Source organism: Melanotaenia boesemani, chromosome 2 (assembly GCF_017639745.1).
Source record: "Melanotaenia boesemani isolate fMelBoe1 chromosome 2, fMelBoe1.pri, whole genome shotgun sequence".
Classification (NCBI taxonomy): Eukaryota; Metazoa; Chordata; class Actinopteri; order Atheriniformes; family Melanotaeniidae; genus Melanotaenia; species Melanotaenia boesemani.
In genome coordinates this window covers 24,001,566-24,020,808 of record NC_055683.1, presented here as the reverse complement: position 1 = coordinate 24,020,808, position 19,243 = coordinate 24,001,566, and the positions used below count along the sequence as shown (strand labels likewise).

At 39.2% G+C, this 19,243-nt stretch overlaps 2 protein-coding genes across 5 annotated transcripts; both read left to right on the top strand.

The window, feature by feature from the left end:
* Positions 1–364: 364 nt before the first annotated feature.
* Positions 365–7,586, top strand: samd9l (sterile alpha motif domain containing 9 like). 3 transcript variants are annotated; one of them, XM_042006619.1, is made up of 4 exons: positions 365–468; positions 1,936–2,008; positions 2,447–6,795; positions 6,850–7,586. In XM_042006619.1, exons 2-4 carry the CDS (start codon positions 2,005–2,007, stop codon positions 7,078–7,080), a joined length of 4,584 nt encoding a protein of 1,527 aa, XP_041862553.1. In that variant the 5' UTR covers positions 365–468; positions 1,936–2,004; the 3' UTR covers positions 7,081–7,586. The 3 variants fall into 3 exon arrangements, with proteins under 3 accessions (XP_041862553.1, XP_041862534.1, XP_041862543.1); XM_042006600.1 differs by having other exon boundaries at positions 2,447–7,586; XM_042006609.1 differs by lacking the exon at positions 365–468 and having other exon boundaries at positions 1,801–2,008; positions 2,447–7,586.
* A 335-nt stretch (positions 7,587–7,921) lies between these two features.
* On the top strand, positions 7,922–18,576 carry gaa (alpha glucosidase). Of its 2 annotated transcripts, XM_042006631.1 has the most exons (19): positions 7,922–8,801; positions 9,068–9,219; positions 9,381–9,546; positions 9,735–9,831; positions 10,075–10,194; positions 10,346–10,464; positions 12,457–12,588; positions 12,802–12,912; positions 13,038–13,151; positions 13,262–13,346; positions 15,378–15,495; positions 15,833–15,966; positions 16,188–16,339; positions 16,612–16,760; positions 16,861–17,002; positions 17,120–17,218; positions 17,475–17,639; positions 17,806–17,958; positions 18,133–18,576. In XM_042006631.1, exons 1-19 carry the CDS (start codon positions 8,271–8,273, stop codon positions 18,196–18,198), a joined length of 2,805 nt encoding a protein of 934 aa, XP_041862565.1. In that variant the 5' UTR covers positions 7,922–8,270; the 3' UTR covers positions 18,199–18,576. The 2 variants fall into 2 exon arrangements, with proteins under 2 accessions (XP_041862565.1, XP_041862575.1); XM_042006641.1 differs by lacking the exon at positions 13,262–13,346 and having other exon boundaries at positions 7,923–8,801; positions 13,038–13,140.
* The last annotated feature ends 667 nt before the right edge of the window (positions 18,577–19,243 follow it).

The following is a 19,243-nucleotide window of genomic DNA, read 5'->3' as shown; positions in this document are numbered from 1 at the left end:
AACAGTGACACTGTTTCTGCTTATACTTTGGTTAGATGAGCCTAGTGTATGTGCCCTCAGCCTGATCTTATAAGACTTGTTTTGATTTTAAGTGTTTGTTTTTAATAGGTTATTGTTCCTTGTTCAGCAACACACATGCAACCTTATTATTTTCCACTCATCGTTCATATTTGTTTATTTATTGGATACAGCATACTACTTCATTATAAACATTAGTTTCGTATGTGAGATATTTTTGTTTTTAGTTCTTAGAGTTATGAGTTAAGGTGTGTTTGGGTGTATCTGGGCTATGACTTGAGCAGGCATTTCTTGATAAAACGAAACTTGCAGGACTGAGCAGGCGTAGTGCGCGCGGGCAGCACAGACCGGAAAGCAGCGCCGGTGTGTAAGAAGTGCAGTCGCCCGGTATGCTCACGGTACAGAAAGGAGACAAAATGGATGTTTTTTTTTTTTTGTTTTACTTCCAAGGTAAGAGACGTGGTCGTCACCCCTTTTAACTTCTTTTCCTCCCATCGTAGAGTCAGAGTGAATGCCACTTTGGACTGGTCGCCATATTTACTACTAGTTGAGATACATTTGCCTAGTTTCGACTAGCTGTGTCTGGCTCCACATTGTTATAAAGGGACGCACATATGCAGCTTGTTTCGTGGTATTCGTATAAACGTAGATTTGATATTTCCTCTAATAAGTTGAAGTGATGATTGAGATGGAATTGGCACCATTTTTCTCGAATACAGGAATTTGTACTCGGCATCCATTTTTTTTATTTTTATAGCAGACTAATTCAGTTAGACGCACATAAGGTTCTTGTGAGGATGCAAATGTTGTAGTCTCTAGTTTATATGAGCAATGAATTGGAGCCAGAGGAGCCTGAAGAACCTCACGACTCACTACATAACTGGACATGCTTTGGTTGAAACTAGATGTGACGTTCATGAACGAATCGATTCTTTTGAACGACTCATACATGAACGATGGGAACCGATTCACAGCTGTGAGCCGTTCATTTGCGAGCCATTCTTTATATATACAAATTTTTGACACTGCCTTCATCAAATCAAATCGAACTTTATTTATAAAGCACCTTTCATGCCATAGGCAACACAAAGTTCTTTACATGATAAAAAGATAAGAATAAAAACACTCAATGAAATCTTTCACACAGTCACACACACACATGTATACATACACACGCCAAGCCCAATCCCCCCCACCCTCACCCCCCTTCCAGCTAAAAATGACTGAATGAATAAATAAATAAAGAAGTAAATAAGAAGTGGTACAGTTGAGTAAAATGAAAATGAAATAAATAACATTTGTGACATCATAGAAGTCTGATGTCCAACACTCTCCATTCATGTGAAGTATCTATGGGTAGAGAGTATTGTTTGGAAACAAATACTGTGAGTTCTATCCAAAACATTTACTAAAATTTGCACAGACTGCTCAGGTTTATCCTTTTTTATCTATATTTTTCCTATTATTTTTTAATCTTGTCTAGTAGATTTTATATAGGTACATATTTTGATAGTTTGTCATTCTTATATATTGTGAAATTTTGTAAGATATTGTGAGAACGAGCCAGTCTTTTGAATGTCTCTTTGAAAGGAATGGCTCCTCAAAAAGCCATAAATCCCATCTCTAGTTGAAACGTCTGTAGTATGACTGTCCTAGCTCACTGCAGGCTGTAGACCTGAAAGGCACATAGAATAATATATTTTCAGACCTAGGTTAGTGACAGGGCTGTGTTGCAATGGAGTTTTTGAAATGCTTTGTAATTTTAGATATATTTGCCCTTTAAGAGTGAATTTATGTGTTCAAGACCCAAAAGCCCTTTGGCTCAGACTGCTTCAGATTATAAGAAGGATGGAGTGATGGATGGGTCTGAAAGACTAGAACTGGCTGAATTTAACTGAGATGTGTTTTTTCTTTCAGCTAAATGGTGATGATCAGTAAATGCCAACACTGATGATAAAATGGTGATAAAAGAATAAAAAAGAAATCATGGGTGAGTTAAATTTACACAAACAGGTTGGTTTTAGTGAGATGTCCTTTTCTGACATTTATGTTATGTTTAAGTGTTACTATAGAAGATATATTATGTACCACAGGCTGTACTTTGGTAAAACAGGTCAGATTTACCTTAGATGCTACTGAAAGCTACCATCGCCAATTAAATGCTATCATTACTTTGCATTTACCTTGTGTTGAAATAAAATGTGTAAATAAAGTCTTAAGTAGCAATTAGGAATCTTGTGGTTGAATGATACTGACAGGCTTAAATTAGAAAAGTTGAAACCTTGATCCAGACCAGCACATCATGTCTTTTTCATGAAACAAATGGACAAATTTGGACTATTATCCAAAGTATGTATACTGCCAAACATTGATTATATTTTTTTTATAATCAAATTTATTTAATCTTTTGTCTCTTTTCGTTGTTCAGCTGAGAAACCTCAGCATTCGCCAGAGACCTGGACTGAGTCTGAAGTAAGCGACTGGCTAAGAGAGATTGGACTGAAGGAAGAGTACATAAAAAAGCTCCACGATGCAGAAGTAAATGGACGATACCTCCTTTTAATGGATGTGAACTTTTTGAAAAATGAGATTGGTATGAAATCAGGGCCAGCTCATTTGGTTATACAAAAAAGAGATGAACTCCTAAGCTCTCAGCAAAAATGTCAGGTTAACCAAAAGCCCACTAATATAAAAAAAACTGAGTTGGAGCAAAAGATTGGTCAGAAATCGGCTCAGGTTCTGTCTGTAACAAATGAAGGTCCTTCACTACAAGTTCCTAAGAGGGATCAAGATGCTGTTGAGGAGAAACGAGCATCTCAGGAGCAATGCATGTTTGCTTCAAAGGAAGACTGCAAACCACGACCATTTGATGAGGAAGGGATCGATTTCATATATGTAAAGCACAGAGTGCTGCAACCTGAATCAGGTGCTTTCAACTTGACATCTCCTTGCCATGAATACAAATCTTTTGCTGTAGCTGCTACACTGGACCGCACAAGACTCCAAACTAAGTTTGCCAAAGAGGTACTTAAATTTGCAACTGGCTGCATGAATATCAGATCAAATGGGACTATACACTTTGGTGTGATGGACAGCAAGGAAGATGCAGGATATGTGCACGGAGAAATCATTGGGATCCCTGTAAAGGAGAAGGACATTTTTGTAGATGCTTTGGACTACATTGAAAGAAGCTTCTCTTCTGACAAAGAGCATGTACGCCAGTGTGTACGACCTCCAAGGTTTATTGAGGTTTTAGATCTAGAAAGTACTGAAAAGAGGTATGTGGTAGAGGTTGACATTGTGCCTTTACTAAGTATCGTAAAGAGTAAGGTGTATGCAGTCCGTTTGCCAAACTTCAAAGAGGCGAGTAATAAAGTAGAATTTGAGAAGGAAACTATTCTACGAAGAGTGGGCTCGAAAACTGAGCCAGTGAGTGAGAAAGACATAGGTGATTTCTACCAGCGAATCAAAGATCGCGACACTCAGAGAGATGAAGCAGAGAAAAATCAGTTCCTCAATGCTCCAGAGAGCTGCTTAGACCTCGGCAGGAAGCTCACAATGCTGCTGACTAGTGGAAAGAAATTCATTGAAAAGGAAAAATGGTTCATACTTGTCACTAACAAATTCAAACCTGAGGATCTTTGCAACATTGACTGGCTCCTCAGCATGAATGTGTTCTGCGTGTTTGACTTTGACCCAGACTCAAAGATATCAGGCCTTTGCAATAGATATCTTCAGCACCATGCCGCAAACCTGCACTTTCTACAGAACTACAGGATATCCGGAGGCACAACCATCAAAGAATTCACAAGCCGCTTGCTTCTGTTTGAGCAAACTAGTTGGATTTTCTGTAATGGACGCACTGACTTCAAAGGGAATGAAACTCCATGTGATGAAATGACCTGGATCAAAACAAAAATGACTTTCCTGCGGGAATCTGTATCTCTGATCTGTAAACAAATCTTGCCAAAGGGGACCTTTCAGGTCATTTTTCTTCTCACATCACTGGTTGAGAAACCCCTCTTGCACACCTTCTATGAGTTTTTCACAGACATGGAAGGCCATGAAGACATCATCTGCATCTGTGAATCTGAGAAGAATTTTCTGAAGTGGCAAAGCTTTGCAGAAGGTTCATGTGGAAAAGAAACCGTGAACAATTCCAGTGTTGTGGGGATGAAGATGAGTCATGTTAATGCAACTCTGCAGCATGTCCAACCTATAAAAGCACGTGTCAGCAAGCATCTTCCAGTCTATGTTAAAGGGACGTGTCTTCTTGAAACACAGATAGAAGAACAGATGTATTCTCTGGAAATTCTCACAGTCAACCATTGTGACGAAACGACCAAAGATTTCATTAATGAGGAGAAAGCAAACATTGAACAACAGTTTTACCGAGGTGGGAAAGTCACATGGTTGAATTTCTGGCTTTCTGAGCACAAGTATGTTGAAGAGGTAATCAAAAGGGATGCCTATCACGAAACCTCCAAACTACTCAATGATGCTGTGAAGTGTAATGTCGATCAAACCCCAGTAAACAGTATAAACATCTACCATCACCCAGGAAGCGGTGGAAGCACTGTGGCAAGACATGTGCTGTGGAACAACAGGAAAGATCTGAGATGTGCACTTGTGAGGCCTTCATATCCAACTTGTGATGTTGTACAACATGCAGTACAATTAAGAGAATATGAAGAAAAAGATCCACAGAAGTGCCTCCCTGTGCTGCTTCTCATTGAAGACACAGACAAAGAGTATCTCGATGATCTCAGGAATGAACTAGAGGTTGCTATCAACATCAAACGAATCCAGTACGGAACTCTGTGTTTCATTTTGCTGAGCTGCAGACGTTCCCACAATCCAGAGAGGAAATGCAAGGAGTCTCCATTACAGAACGTGTCTGTTACCCACAAACTTTCTGATCAAGAGAAGAGGAAGTTTGCTGGAAAACGACAGGTGCTTGAGGAGCGATATGAGCCTCAGTTCATTCTCACGTTTGTTTTGATGAGTGAAGGATTCTCCAAAGATTACATTCAAGACTTTGTGAAACATTTGCTCCAAGACATTGAGCGGCACTCTGTTGTCACTCGCCTCATGCACTATGCTGCATTGCTGAACACATATGTTCAGAACTCTTTCATCTCTCAGTCACATTGTGAAGCTTTGCTTGCCTTGACCATTCACATGGAGAGGTTTCGCCAGCATGAGTTTGAAAGATCTCTCAATGATCAGGCTAAACTAGTATTCTTGCATCTCAGAGATGACAAGACACACATTGAATCAGTCAGAATTATCCACCCACTTGTGGCAAAAGAAATTCTCCAACAGCTTCTCGGAGACCAACAGACCCAAAGCGGTTTAGCGATGAATTTGCTCTGCGAGGATGTGCTTTTTGAGCACAGATTTGGAAGGGAGGAGTACCTGTCATTTTTGAGACAACTCTTCATAAGACGATCCAGAATAAGTAAGGGGGACGAATATGACAGTTTCTTCTCGCCTCTGATTGAGCATGTGTGTGAAAATGAGAAGAACCCCAACAAAGCAATTGAGTTACTCAAAGAAGCATTCCAGCGTTTTCATCAAAACCCATTCTTTGCACAGCAGCTTGCTCGTCTTCATTATACATATGAGAAGTTTGAAGAAGCAAAGCACTGGGCAGAGACAGCAGCTAAACAGCTGCCCAACAACTCTTACATACTGGACACAAAGGGGCAGGTGTACCGGAAATGGTTCCAAGCAAAATGCAAAGCAATAGAAAATGACAATATACCAAAGACGGCCCAGAATACAGCAGATGCTGTTGAGACTGCTCTGAAAGCCCTCGAGTGCTTTCAGGAATGTGAGAGGGCAACTGATGCTGAAATGGAAGATGTTAACAGTTCAGGGTTCTTTTCTGAAGTTGAAGTCGGATGCAGCCTCCTCAAACTGATCTCCTCCCTGCAATTGTTTGCCAACACAACCAAGGGCCACTCAGAATGTATGAAGTACCTGGTAACAGATTACATCCCTGAGGAACTTGAAGAAATATGGGAACCATTTCATGGTCGTTTAAAAAAACTTCACAAAACAATGCAAGATTCCTTGGAATGGATTTCAGATGATCTAAGTTACTTCCAGACAGATATTGGTGCAGATGAAGAGACCACTGAAAGTCCTGAAGAGAAGATTAGCCATCCACTCACATGGTTGGCCAAAAAATCCTCAGAGTATGGGAAGTACTTCAGTGAAGCAGATTCTGCTGCACTTCTGCAACGAGGGCAGCTAAACCCAGCAGGACTAACTCCTTTCCAAAAACGCATGATCATTTATCATCTTGGTGGAGGTAACATCATATCCATTCTCTCCAAGCTAACCGATCCAGGGGATGCGGTACGCCGTTTGGAGCATATCCTTACTCTCTACCCTAGCAACCCATTAAAGGCCAGATTTGGTCAAAGGGATGTTGTCAATTACATAACAGCCCACATTTCTCTGAACTGCCTGTCCCCACAAACTCAAAAGGTCGCTTCACTGAAAGATCTACAGGCTCTTTGTCGTCAGTTCCCATCCGATAAAAGGAAATGCGTGCCAAGTGCCCTGTTCTTGCTTACGTTGCTATTCTGGCCAGATGATCATGACACAGAGCGTGAGAGAGAAAGCAAATATGAAATTGTGCAATCAGCAGTTGAGCACCTGGAAAAAGAATACTGGAGCAAAATGAAAGACATCCCTCAGCGGAAAAGAAGGATATACACACATTTTTTTCTTGGAAATGGCAATGGATTGGATAAATTTGTCCACAAGAGGAAGTTTGACAATATCACGAAAGGCTTCTCAGTCTCTGAGAAACGCATGAAGTGGTTCAGGGGTGAGGCGTGGAAAAGCCCCGAGATTGCCATGATGCTGAAACGTGTTTGTGGATGGACAGAGGATGGAGTGGTGTACCTTGAAGGCCCTCAAAAAAAGAGGTTTAATATCCTGCCTCTTTTTGTGCCTTCAGTGCCCCATAGTAATGAAAACATCACCTTCTACCTGGGATTCACCTTCAGAGGCCCTGTTGCTTGCAACATCCTTGTGAACAGATAGTTTGCCTTGATTCACGTTATTACTAAGAGCACAAGAACTCCCATGAACACACTTTAAAAAACACACAAGCCTTATGTTATTCATTTAGGCAGAGTTGGCAAAATAATACAAACTAAAATATTGATGAACAAAGTTTGATGTGTTTTTCTAAGCTGTAAAGTCAGTCAACATACATTATATACACTTCTTTTTTTCCCTTTATTTGCAAATGTATTTGTATACATGAAAACTATTAATCAATTCTATATTGTAATTCACTCAATAAGGTATCATGAGCTTACTAATCTTATGCACACACAAGTCAGTGAATGAGGAAAATAAGGCTTTCAGTGTGCAAATATACAGTACTATATTCAAGGAAATACTGCAAGCCACTTATTGTGCATACATTTGTTTTAAACTGGATGACATTTGCTGATAATGAAATATGCTAATATTTTTACCTGTTTTTTTTAATAAACTTTTTAAACATGTACCTAACTACAATAAACATTTTCCATTATTCTTATTTTATGGTGTCATATCTTGAACAAATTAGCCTCTCAGATTTAACAAAAATTGAATATGGAAAGAACTAGAACTAGATTTATATTTATTTACTTTGATAAGTCCACATTATGCTTTTGAATTAGTCATTTTTGGACTTTGCAATGTATGTAAACTACAAAATATACAAATCTTCGTTGCTGTACATTCAGGGGAAAAAAAAGATCTCTTACGCTTTTTTAAATGACGATTCCTCATTTGGATACATAGAATAAAAAAAATTATTTACGGTATAAACCTGATGGCTTAATTAAGCTTCAGTAATAATTCTTAAGTACTGTACTTGGGAAGTAGTTTCCTTTCAAACTTTCGGGGGGAGCTGATGTGGAGGTGTTGTAGTAGTTTGGAACATTTTTGTCCCATCATCTTGCCGTAGTGTTTACAATTAGCTTTTATGTTGCTATCATGGACGCGTCAGTTACGTCTTCGGCAGGCTTGTTCGTACCTTTATAACGGTTTATTTTATCATAAAGGTTTTTTATATATATCTTGCTTTGCTGCCATGCTTTACTACTTACTTTCCCTGGTAATAATTTGGTTTTAGTTAAAAGTTAACAGCGCCAACAGAAAATGTTTAGTTAGCTACATCACTAGCTAAAATATTTACCCAAAGCAACAGGAGTCATTTGGTTTTACTTTTTAGGATGGCTCTGTTGTGTGAACTGACTGTGACTGTACTCCTCCTCGCCTTGTCTTTGCTAGTATGCTTGTACAGCCACCACTTGTCCAGCTATGAAGAGAGACTGGTTCGGTCAGTTAGTGACAAGTACAGTGGGAACATAGTACACAAACAGCTTGTTTATAATCCAGCAAAAAGAAAGAACATGTCAAAGAGCGATATTCACCCAGAGATCCATCATGACTTTGGAATTTCCAGAGAAAGTGAATGCACTATGGCCCCAGAGAGTCGGTTTGACTGTGGCAAGGACAGACTTCTGAGCAAGGAGGAGTGTGAGGAGAGAGGATGCTGCTACTCCCCTCTGCCATTTTCTACAGGACCGCCCTGGTGTTTCTACCCCCATTCCTATCCTGGCTATGAGATGGGTCCCCTCACTCCAAGCACGCAGGGACAGGTTGCCAGCCTGACTAGAACCTCCCCCTCCTACCTTCCTAAAGATATGTCCACTCTGAGCTTAGAAGTCATAGAGGAGACTTCAAGCTGCATGCACATCACTGTGAGTACTTGAAACTCTGTTTTTCCTCTGCATGACCAAGTAAGTATGTGATAAAGGAAATGAAAACTTACACACAACACATTCAAACTGGGGTCTAATCTGGTTTACATGAAGTTGTGAATTATTTTAAGTTGAAATGGGATAATAACACAAATTGTATTTTATATTCCATATATCTCAGACCAAGACAATGCTTCCTCTACTTTAGTAGATGGTGTATTGGGTGATTTTTATTTTACTGATATAATTGATTAGTCTCCTCTTAGTTAAAGGATCCATCTCGTCAGCGGTATGAAGTTGACCTCCCAGCTGGCATCCCTCAGAACAAAGTTTATTCGCAGGACGTCCTCTATACCACTGAATACCAGTCCAACCCATTTGGTTTCATAGTGCGACGAAAAACCAATGGAAGAGTGATGTGAGGGGTTTTGCCCACTTTTAATCTCAATATATAAAAAATCCTTATCATAAAAATGTCTGTCTATTAACCTACACCTATACCTTCATTACCAATGATAGGTTCAATGAAACATGTAAACTGAGAAGATTATTTTATGCTTGTTTGCTCTCTGTGTCCAGTATGAACACCACTGTTGCTCCCCTACTGTTTGCTGACCAGTATCTGCAGCTGTCCACCACACTGGCCTCCTCCCTCGTGTCTGGCCTTGGGGAGCATTACACCTCTCTCCTCCTGGACCTCAACTGGACTTCTCTGACTTTCTGGAACAGAGACATGGCACCTTATGTGAGTCTATTGCGCTGCTCCGAAAGACTATGTTAGTGAAGCCATTTATGTAAAATAAAATTACTCATCTTTTAATTAACAGCAAATCACATTATTTCATGATATCTTTGGACCCATATACATACACAGTGCCTGCACCACTGTCTTTAACAACCTTTTCTGCTCTGTGTAAATGTCTGTTTCTGCAGGCTGGTGCTAACCTCTATGGCTCCCACCCGTTTTATATAGTACAAGAAGGAGATGGCTTGGCACATGGAGTTTTCCTTCTTAATAGCAATGCAATTGGTAAATTTGGTTTTTTGTTTGTTCGTTTGTTTTTATTCACACATAAATATACAATAAGAAAGCCCCTTTTATTTACATGTAAAATATGCCATGTTCACTTTAATTCTAGATGATATTGGATTTCTCTTTATATATATCAAAAAAAGATAGTTTAAAGTATCCGTTGTTTGATGTTGATGTTGGTATGATTGTGCAAATGAGGACAATATTTATTCATATTTGTTTTCTCAATTATGTCTCTAGAAGTGATATTGCAGCCAACCCCAGCTCTCACCTGGGTATCTACTGGTGGAATCCTAGATTTGTATGTTTTTTTGGGTCCTGATTCCCAAAGCGTCATACGGCAGTACCTCCAGATTGTTGGTATGTCTTTACTGTGTGAGTAACATTCAGTCACACATTTGAGGTAGCCACCACAAAGGACATCTATAAGTACCAAAAGTGACGTGTAGTTTTTAAGTGGGAAATCTTGAGGAAAACAGTGATTTTAATTGTGTAATTTAATTTCTCCTAGGATTTCCCATGATGCCTCCCTATTGGTCATTGGGCTTTCATCTCTGTCGCTGGGGCTACACAACCACCAATGCAACTCGGAGGGTTACACAACACATGCACAATGCTAATTTTCCCATGGTATGTGTAGCTCATACATACAGTATATACCAAAACAATGTCCACTCTGATGTTTGCACACCTGTACTACATATATACTGCCGCTCAAAATTTGGGGTCACCCAAAAATATGTTTTTTCCATGAAAACTCACATTAATCGAATGGGATGCAAAATGAATAGAAAATATAGTCAAAACAAAAAAGGTTAGAAATAATGATTTGCACTTGAAATAATAATTTTGTCCTTCAAACTTTGCTTTCATAAAAGAATTCTCCATTTGCAGCAATTAAGCCTTGTAGACTTTTGGCATTCTAGCTGTCAATTTGTTGAGGTAATCTGAGGAAATTTCACCCCATGCTTCCTGAAGGACCTCTTACAGGTTGGACTAGCTTGATGGACACTTCCTACGCACCATGTGGTCAAGCTGTTCCCACAACAGCTCAATAGGGTTGAGATCTGGTGACTGCTTCTTCCCTAAATAGTTCTTGCATAGTTTAGAGCTGTGCTTTGGGTCATTGCCTTGTTTTAGGACAAAATTGGCTCCAATCGAGCGCTTTCCACAGGGTATGGCGTGGCGTTGCAAAATGGAGTGATAGCCGTCCTTATTCACTATCCCTTTTTCCCTGCACAAATCTCCCACTTCACCAGCACCAAAGCATCCCAGACCACCACGTTTCCTCCACCATGCTTGACAGATGGCGTTAAGCACTGCTCCAGCATCTTTTCATTTGCTCTGCGTCTCACAAATGATGTTCTTTGTGATCCAAACACATCAAACTTAGATTCATCTGTCCATAACACCTTTTTCCAATCTTCTTCTGTCCAGTGTTTGTTCTTCTGCCTTTTGTCTTAATCTTTTCCTTATGTTGGCTAGTCTTAGATATGTCTTCTTCTTTGCTACTCTGCCTAAAAGGCCAGCATGCTGGAGTCGCCTCTTCATTGTTGACATTAAGACTGGTGTTTTGCGGGTACCGTTTAATGAAGCTGCCAGTTAAGGACCTGTGAGGTGTCTGTTTCTCAAACTAAAGACTGATGTTCTTGTCCTCTTGCTTAGTTGTGCACCAGGGCCTCCCACTTCTCCTCTTATTGTGGTTAGAACTAGTTAGTGCTGTTCTTTGAAGGGAGTTGTACATACCATTGTAGGAGATCTTCAGTTTCTAGGCTATTTCTCTCATGGAACAGCCTTCATTTCTCAGAACAAGAATAGACTGACTAATTTCAGTAGAAAGTTCTTTTTTTCTGGCCCTTTTGTGACTATAATCGAACACACAAATGCTGAAGCTCCAGATATTGAACTAGCCAAAGGAAGACCAGTTTTATTGCTTTTTTAATCATAACAACAGTTTTCAGCTGTGCTAACATGATCACACAAAGCTTTTCAAATGATCAATTAACCTTTTAACATGATAAAATTGGATTAGCTAACAGAATATGCTATTGGAACACAGAAGTGATGGAAAATGGGTGTCTGTACACCTTTGTAGATATTCCAATAAAAAAACTGTTGTTTCCAGCAATAACAGTCATTTACCACATTAACAATGTATTGACTGTATTTCTGGTTAATTTCATGTTATAATAATTGAAATTCTGCTTTTTATTAAAAAATCACATTTCTAAGTGACCCCAAACTTTTGAGCAGTTGTGTGTGTGATATGTGTGTGTGTGTATATATATGTATATATATGTATGTGTGTGTGTGTGTGTGTGTGTATATGTGTGTATAGGTGTTTTACTAGATTAAAAAAATTATCTAAATAATTACAGCCATAATAAATATATCAATGTAAAAATGAAACTCTAATACAAAGTGTACAAAAAATACAAGTATAAGTGCATGAAAAGTTATATAAATCTTAATTTTCTCAGTCTTCTATACAAATTATGTAAAATGTAATTGTGCCAAAATAAATTAATGGTTTGCTGCATAGTTGGTGTTAATTCCTAGCTGCAGTTGGATTCCTCTTTAAATGCTTGGTTATAAACAGTTTTCAATTATTTTCATTACCAGGATGTACAATGGAATGACTTGGATTATGCAGACAAGCGGAGGGTCTTCACCTTTGACCCCTGGAGATTTGGGGACCTGCCAGAGATGGTGGAAGAGTTTCATAAGGAAGGCATGAAGTACATCCTTATTCTGGTAGGTCATCATTGAGTTTAAAGACCTAAGAAAGAATGGATTTTGATTTAATTGTCCTATTTTTGCATTTCAATTTAAACAGACAACACAAAAGATCAGCTAATTATTGTGATTAAAGCATTTCGTAGGTCTGTAAATTAGTTGGGGAAATTAGATGGATGCAAAAGTATCTAGGTGGGTAGCTGAGGGGTTGTCTCATGATTTGTGCTTCAGGACCCAGGTATCAGCAGCACCAGCCCTCCTGGGACTTACCCTCCCTTTGATGATGGACTGAAACGAGATGTTTTCATTAAAAATGCTACAGGACATATTCTGATAGGGAAGGTAAGGCCTGCATTTTACACTGGGATGTTTATTGTTTTGCTCTGTTGTAAGGCATATGCAGTACCTCCATAATGTAATTTAATCTGGGTGTGGTTGTCATGAACATAATCGGCCCGCGTACACAGGTTTGGCCCGGCCCAACAACCTTTCCTGACTTCACTAATCCAGAGACCAGACAATGGTGGGAGGACTGCATAAGGGATTTTCATACCAAAGTTCCTGTTGATGGTCTGTGGATTGTATGTACTTGTAAACACAGACTCACAACTAAATATTTTTTTTTTACATCTTCAAATCTCTAAATTAATAACTTGCACTGTTTTTTTTCTTGCCCTCATGTTGCACTCAGGATATGAATGAACCAGCTAGTTTTGTCCAGGGCTCAATGGATGGCTGTCCTGACAGCGATCTAGAGAATCCACCATACACACCCAGTAAGTATATTTAATTTGAGTTACACATGATTTGTGTTTAAAAGAATAAAAACAAACATGTAAATTAAAAACACACATGTAATTAGTGCTGACCAAAGCCCAAGTGAAGCTCTTGTTAAATCTCATCATGGTGGGGTGGCTTGGGTTCGTGCTCCGGGATTGCTCCTGATTGCCCGGGTCTCTGCGCCGCTCTAGTCTTCCTCTAGCCTCTGGAGAGGCGTGGTTGCATTTGGACAATCACACTCATCACTGATCACTCCTCATTCCTCATACTCTGCATGCTGACACAGTCACTGAGTTGTCCTGTGGGTTTATACACTAAGAGCTTTTTTGAGTTTTTTTGTGTGTGTTTCTGGTACTTTGGTTGTTGCTGTGATACATGTTGTTGTTGCTGTCTTGTTTATTTTTTATTTTTTTAGAAACTCCTGATGACTGTCAGCTTACCTGTAAAAGTTGTAGGAGATTCTCGGTTGTTTCTGTACAGGTGTAGCAGTTGGTTGTCTGGTGTTGGGTTGGATTGAAGGTCGTTGCCTCTATCTTGTGTATCTTTGTCTCCTCTTCCTGTTTTTCTATTTTCCTTTTAACTTCTCATTATTCTCCTTTTTTGTCTGTCTCCTCCCGGTCAGGTCCAGCAAGATCATGTGAATTCCACAATTTAAAATAAATAAATAAGATAAAAAAAAAAAAAAGAAATCTGATTATCAAGAGCAACCTTATACCCATAAATCTTCCTTTGGCAAAGCAAATTTGTTCGGCACAACACAGCAGCCAGACCATCATTCTGCCTGCTACCATGCTGGACAGGACAAGTTAAAAAAAAAAAACAAATCTCGTCCACCCAAAATATTGGTATTAATATATGGTAATAAATAATACAATATGGACTGCCTTATATGAAACTGTTGCAGCAAATAATTTAATTATATTTTAATAATGCATAACACATAACATTAGTGATTAATTTGAGCTTTTGAGAGTTTCTTTGAGAAATTTCACTTCAAACTTCAAAGTTATATGAAAACTGATAATTTAAAATTTAGTTTGGTGCCATGTTTTATTCAAACTTTTAATAGATTTTAGATGATTTTTGCTGTCAAGTTCTAATATAATAGTTCACATGCATCTTCGTCAATGTTTAAAAATATATTTGTGCTTAACCATGTACTGTATGTATGTGAAATACACTGACAGATGTTCTGTTTTCACATTATTACCTCCTTCTTCCTGCAGTATAAAATCTGGATTAACTGGATTAATGTTATTAATATTAGTGCAGTAATTAAAGGGATAACTTGAGAATATGTATGAACATTGCCTACAAAACACATTAAAACTACTCATTTATTCTTGGCTGTTAAATGTATTGTCTAGGATGTGAACAGCACTAATAGTTTATATAAAAGCTGCAAATGACAGAAACTTCATGTAAAACAAAAGCAAAAAGTAAGCTCACAGCCTACTTTAAAAGCTTATTTAGGTCATTTCACCAACAGAAAAAAACATAAATGGTTAACCAACTTCTTCTTTTCCTAAAAAAATGTTCATACTCTGCATCTGATATATTTACCTCTTCATTTTTATGATTATAGAGTCCTGACCTGGGGTGTCAAATTGGGGAGTGGTTAGACAGGTGGACTGGGGACTGGAGGACCCAGGTTCAAGCCCCCCGGACTTGTGACTGAAGTGAACCACTGTGGTCCCCTAAACAAGGTCCTCAATCCCCAACTGCTCCCTGGGCTTTGGAATCTTCCCTGGCAGTCCATTGGTCCTAGTGTAAAAGCAGAGAAAAAAAATCCCAGCTGAGATTAATAAATTCAAATAAATAAATAATAATTAACTAAAATTCTGCTTTACACCTGAAAGTAATGTGAGTTACTACAGCGGCGTCCCCACTAGATGGCGCCCTAGGCCACCACCTAAATCCAAAAGGAAAGGCCAGCACTGCAATCAATAACAGATCTGCTAAGTGTCACATGTAAAAAAGCACATTCATATATAACATGTGTGATTTTCTGTATTTCTCAAAAACAGGGGTGGTTGGAGGCCAGTTGAACTCAGGAACTCTTTGTATGTCGTCTCAGCAGAAGCTGTCTACTCACTACAACCTGCACAATCTTTACGGACTCACTGAAGCCTATGCAACACACAGGTTAGCCCACGCAGCGATGTGCAGAATTAGTAAAACTATAGTAAATATGGTACTAGTAAAACTAGAGTTAAAAAGAAATCTGTCTTTTGACATCAGTTGACAGACAGTACATAAATACTTTTACTTGGTTAATATATAAAAAATCCATGTGTAACACTTGTTTAAGTACTGTTATACCTTTAAAATGTGTTTTTGTAATTATTTTTAAAAAGATAAACTATAATGACAGAACTCTGCCATCTTGTTTAAAAGTGGGAGTACTTTCCCCCAGTGTTAGACGACGTTACTGTAGAAGTTCACTGTGCATTTATCTCATTCAGTGTGTTGCCATCCTCAGTGCGCTCTTGAAGATACGAAAAAAGAGGCCGTTTGTATTGTCTCGCTCCTCTTTCCCTGGTATCGGACGCTTTTCTGGAGTGTGGACAGGAGACGTCAGGAGTGACTGGGAGCAGCTTCGATTCTCCATCCCTGGTAAATGTACCTTAAAATGCTGCATTTTTGTTAATATGTTTAAGCATATTGAACTAATGTGATAATTCAGAGCTGATGTGTTTGCTTGAGAGGGATTCATCTTTAGGTTTTGAAGAATTTAAAGAGCTAATCAAGCCCTCAAAGTTTTGTTCTTGTTCTTTATTAAGTCATCACAGTTTAGAGAGTAGATAAATTTCGAGTTACTTTTTGTCTCTGGCCAGTGGTGCTGCAGTTCAGCCTGTTTGGGGTGCCTCTGGTGGGTGCGGACATCTGTGGCTTTGGAGGCAACACCACTGAGGAGTTGTGTGTGAGATGGATGCAGCTTGGAGCCTTTTATCCATTTATGAGAAACCACAATGACAAGCCCAATGCTGTGAGACAAATGTATTGTTTATGTGGTTGACTTTGTGTGTGCTGTGTGGTCATTTTTTGGATATGCATGTGTTTAAGTTCACTTCTATGCACACATGTGAAAAGTTTTTACTATTATATCTGTCATTGGGTTTTATGATTAACTTGGAGTCTGGTCTGTGTGTTATTTTCCAAAGTGTCTTGAACCGAGCAGTCCATCTGTTTCATGTATGATGAATATAGGTAACTGCCTATTCTAATTGTCTGTGTGTTTCTGCTTTCATTTTCCATCAGCCTCAAGAACCCTATGTATTTGGGCAGAAGGCCCAGGCGGCCATGCGGAGTGCACTGAACCTGCGCTACTCCCTTCTCCCATTCCTCTACACACTCTTTCATCATGCACACACTTCTGCTGACACCGTGGCTAGGCCTCTCTTCCTGGAGTATGTCATTTCATCTCCCTTCCTCTCATTCCCATCCTCCGCTGCAGAATATATAACAAGGCATCTTTTTATCTGCTTCATGTGTATCTTTCACTCTCAGGTTTCCTACTGATCCTTACTGTCAGACCATAGACCGCCAGTTTCTGTGGGGAAGCTCACTTCTCATCAGCCCAGTTTTAGAGCAAGGAGCAGTGAAATTAAATGCATATCTGCCAGCTGGCACGTGGTACAGCCTGCACAATGTGAGTCTCCACACAGTTTCACTAAATGTTTATTGTTAACTGTTGAAACCTATCACAGTGGAGATGTATGGCAACGCGTGAAATTAGTGTTAAGTATGCCATTTGCGTCCTCTCCAGGGTCAGCCTTTCTACAGTAAGGGTCAGTACCTGCTCCTGCAAGCCCCTCTGGACACTATAAACGTTCATGTGCGGGAGGGACACATTATCCCCCAACAGGTGAGTGACTGCGCTGGAGGACACTGCAGAACATAGCTTCAATGTGGATTATTTTTGGTTCACTGGGAGAGAGCATCCGATAACAGAATTTTAAAAATTGTTTCTGATAGTGATATTCAGCACAATGACCACGGGGTTGTTTTCACCTACAAGTATCAGGAAATCCTACCTGAAGTTTGATTTTTAAACAGTATTTGAAAGAAAGAGTTTTAAAACATTACGCCATGTTTTGTTTCATCCTCCTTTTCTTATGAAGGAGCCTGCTTTGACAACCACAGCATCACGCAGAAAGCCTTTCTTCCTGACGGTGGCACTGTCAGCAGGTGGCTGGGCTTTGGGTGACTTGTTCTGGGATGACGGAGACAGTCCTAAAACCTTTGAAATGCAAAATTATTGCTACGTTATCTTCAGTGCTGAACAGGTAGGAAAGATGAGAGATGTTTGCATTTTGTAAGGTACCAAGGCAATGTTTTGAATTGTACCGTTCTGCTAATTTATTTAAAAATCTGAATCATAAATAAACCCCTGAGATCAGTTAGTTAAACAAATATGTAAATTATTCATACATTTTTATATTTTTGCCTCAGTCTCAGATTGTAAGTGCCCCACAGAAGCTGAATGGGGACTTGGACAGTCTGGTGTTGGGGGGACTTCAGGTATTCGGGGTGCCCTCAGCGCCTCTGTATGTATTAGCAAACGGGGAGAAAGTCAGTGATTTCACATATTGTACTGACACTAAGGTGAGTGTTTTTTTCCATCAGCAATGATTTCTTTGATACTTGTGATCCACAGGAGGATAATGATGTCACTGTGTCCATCTTCATTTGCATTTATGTCCACTTACTATGCCTTTCTATCCATCTTTTCAACAAAACAAAATGATCTTTGTATTATCATTGTATCTTTTCTCATAGGTTCTGACAGTGACTAACCTGGCCTTACCTTTGCCAAAGCCATTTACAGTCCAGTGGGCTCTCTGATGCACTGTCTTTATTTCCTGTGGGCCTTAGGGAGCCTTGGCTTCTGCACTTCTGCCAAAAGGATCCACTGCATTTTCCTGCAGTGACACCAACAGATTTCTTTGTGCCACTGCAACCTTACCAGAGTGCATTATGCACCGTATGTATGCGCTCTGCCTCCTCTTTCAAGGTGACAAGCTCTGTAACCAGCAGGCTTTTTAAAAACTGTGGTACATCAAGCCACAGAAGATTTTGTGGTATTTGGTTCATCCGCTCTGTAATTTTGTTGCTTACTTGTACAAAGAAATTGGACATTTTGATTAAGAATAAATTGCTATAGTGTTCATAACTATTTTTGTTGCTTTTTTTAAGTTATTAAAATATGTTATTAAAAATGCCTGTGGCAAGATGTTAAGTGTACTAATTACTAATAAATGCTTTTGGTTGCCTTAAACTTCATACAACTTAAGATTGATCAAATTGATGTTTTTCTCTCTGAATGTCTAGTTTATTGTTAGAACACACACACACACACACACACACACACACACACACACGCACACACACACACACACACACACACAACAATTGTGAAAAGATAAACGATGGGTTCCCTAGATTAAATCCCGTTTTAAACAGGCAGGCGACGGCAGCAGTGTTGGTGTGAGGCGATTCTCTGACTCCAGCTCTTGTCCTGATGATGCATCAGCCTAGCCTTTGCCAGTGACCTTTAAAACGTCACTTATGATGAAAAAGGTCAGGTTTTATGATAGGATGGTGGGATGACGACTTTATCAAACATGCATATCTTTTTTTTATTTTTTTTTTACATATTTTTTTTATTTTCAATGCGTTATCATTATGAAATTACAATTCTTAGCCCGAGTAAAAATGAAAATAGAAAAGCATTCGCGCCGGAAGCAGCTAAATAAGAAGGGTTTTGAGCTATGAGGTCAAGTCACACAAATAAACATGAAGTATCAAGAAGTGAAACACTTGCGCCTTTCAAGTTAAAGCGTCCAGTCTAAACGTACACGCGACGTACTAGTCAAAAGCGCATTTACAT

Bases quoted from the DNA above. Each gene is read 5' to 3' on its own strand.
- gaa (XM_042006631.1), top strand. From the start codon at position 8,271: ATGGCTCTGTTGTGTGAACTGACTGTGACTGTACTCCTCCTCGCCTTG. The intron at 10,465-12,456 runs GTATGTGTAGCT...TTTCATTACCAG, and splicing joins ACAATGCTAATTTTCCCATG to GATGTACAATGGAATGACTT. The intron at 15,496-15,832 runs GTTAGCCCACGC...TGCCATCCTCAG, and splicing joins GAAGCCTATGCAACACACAG to TGCGCTCTTGAAGATACGAA.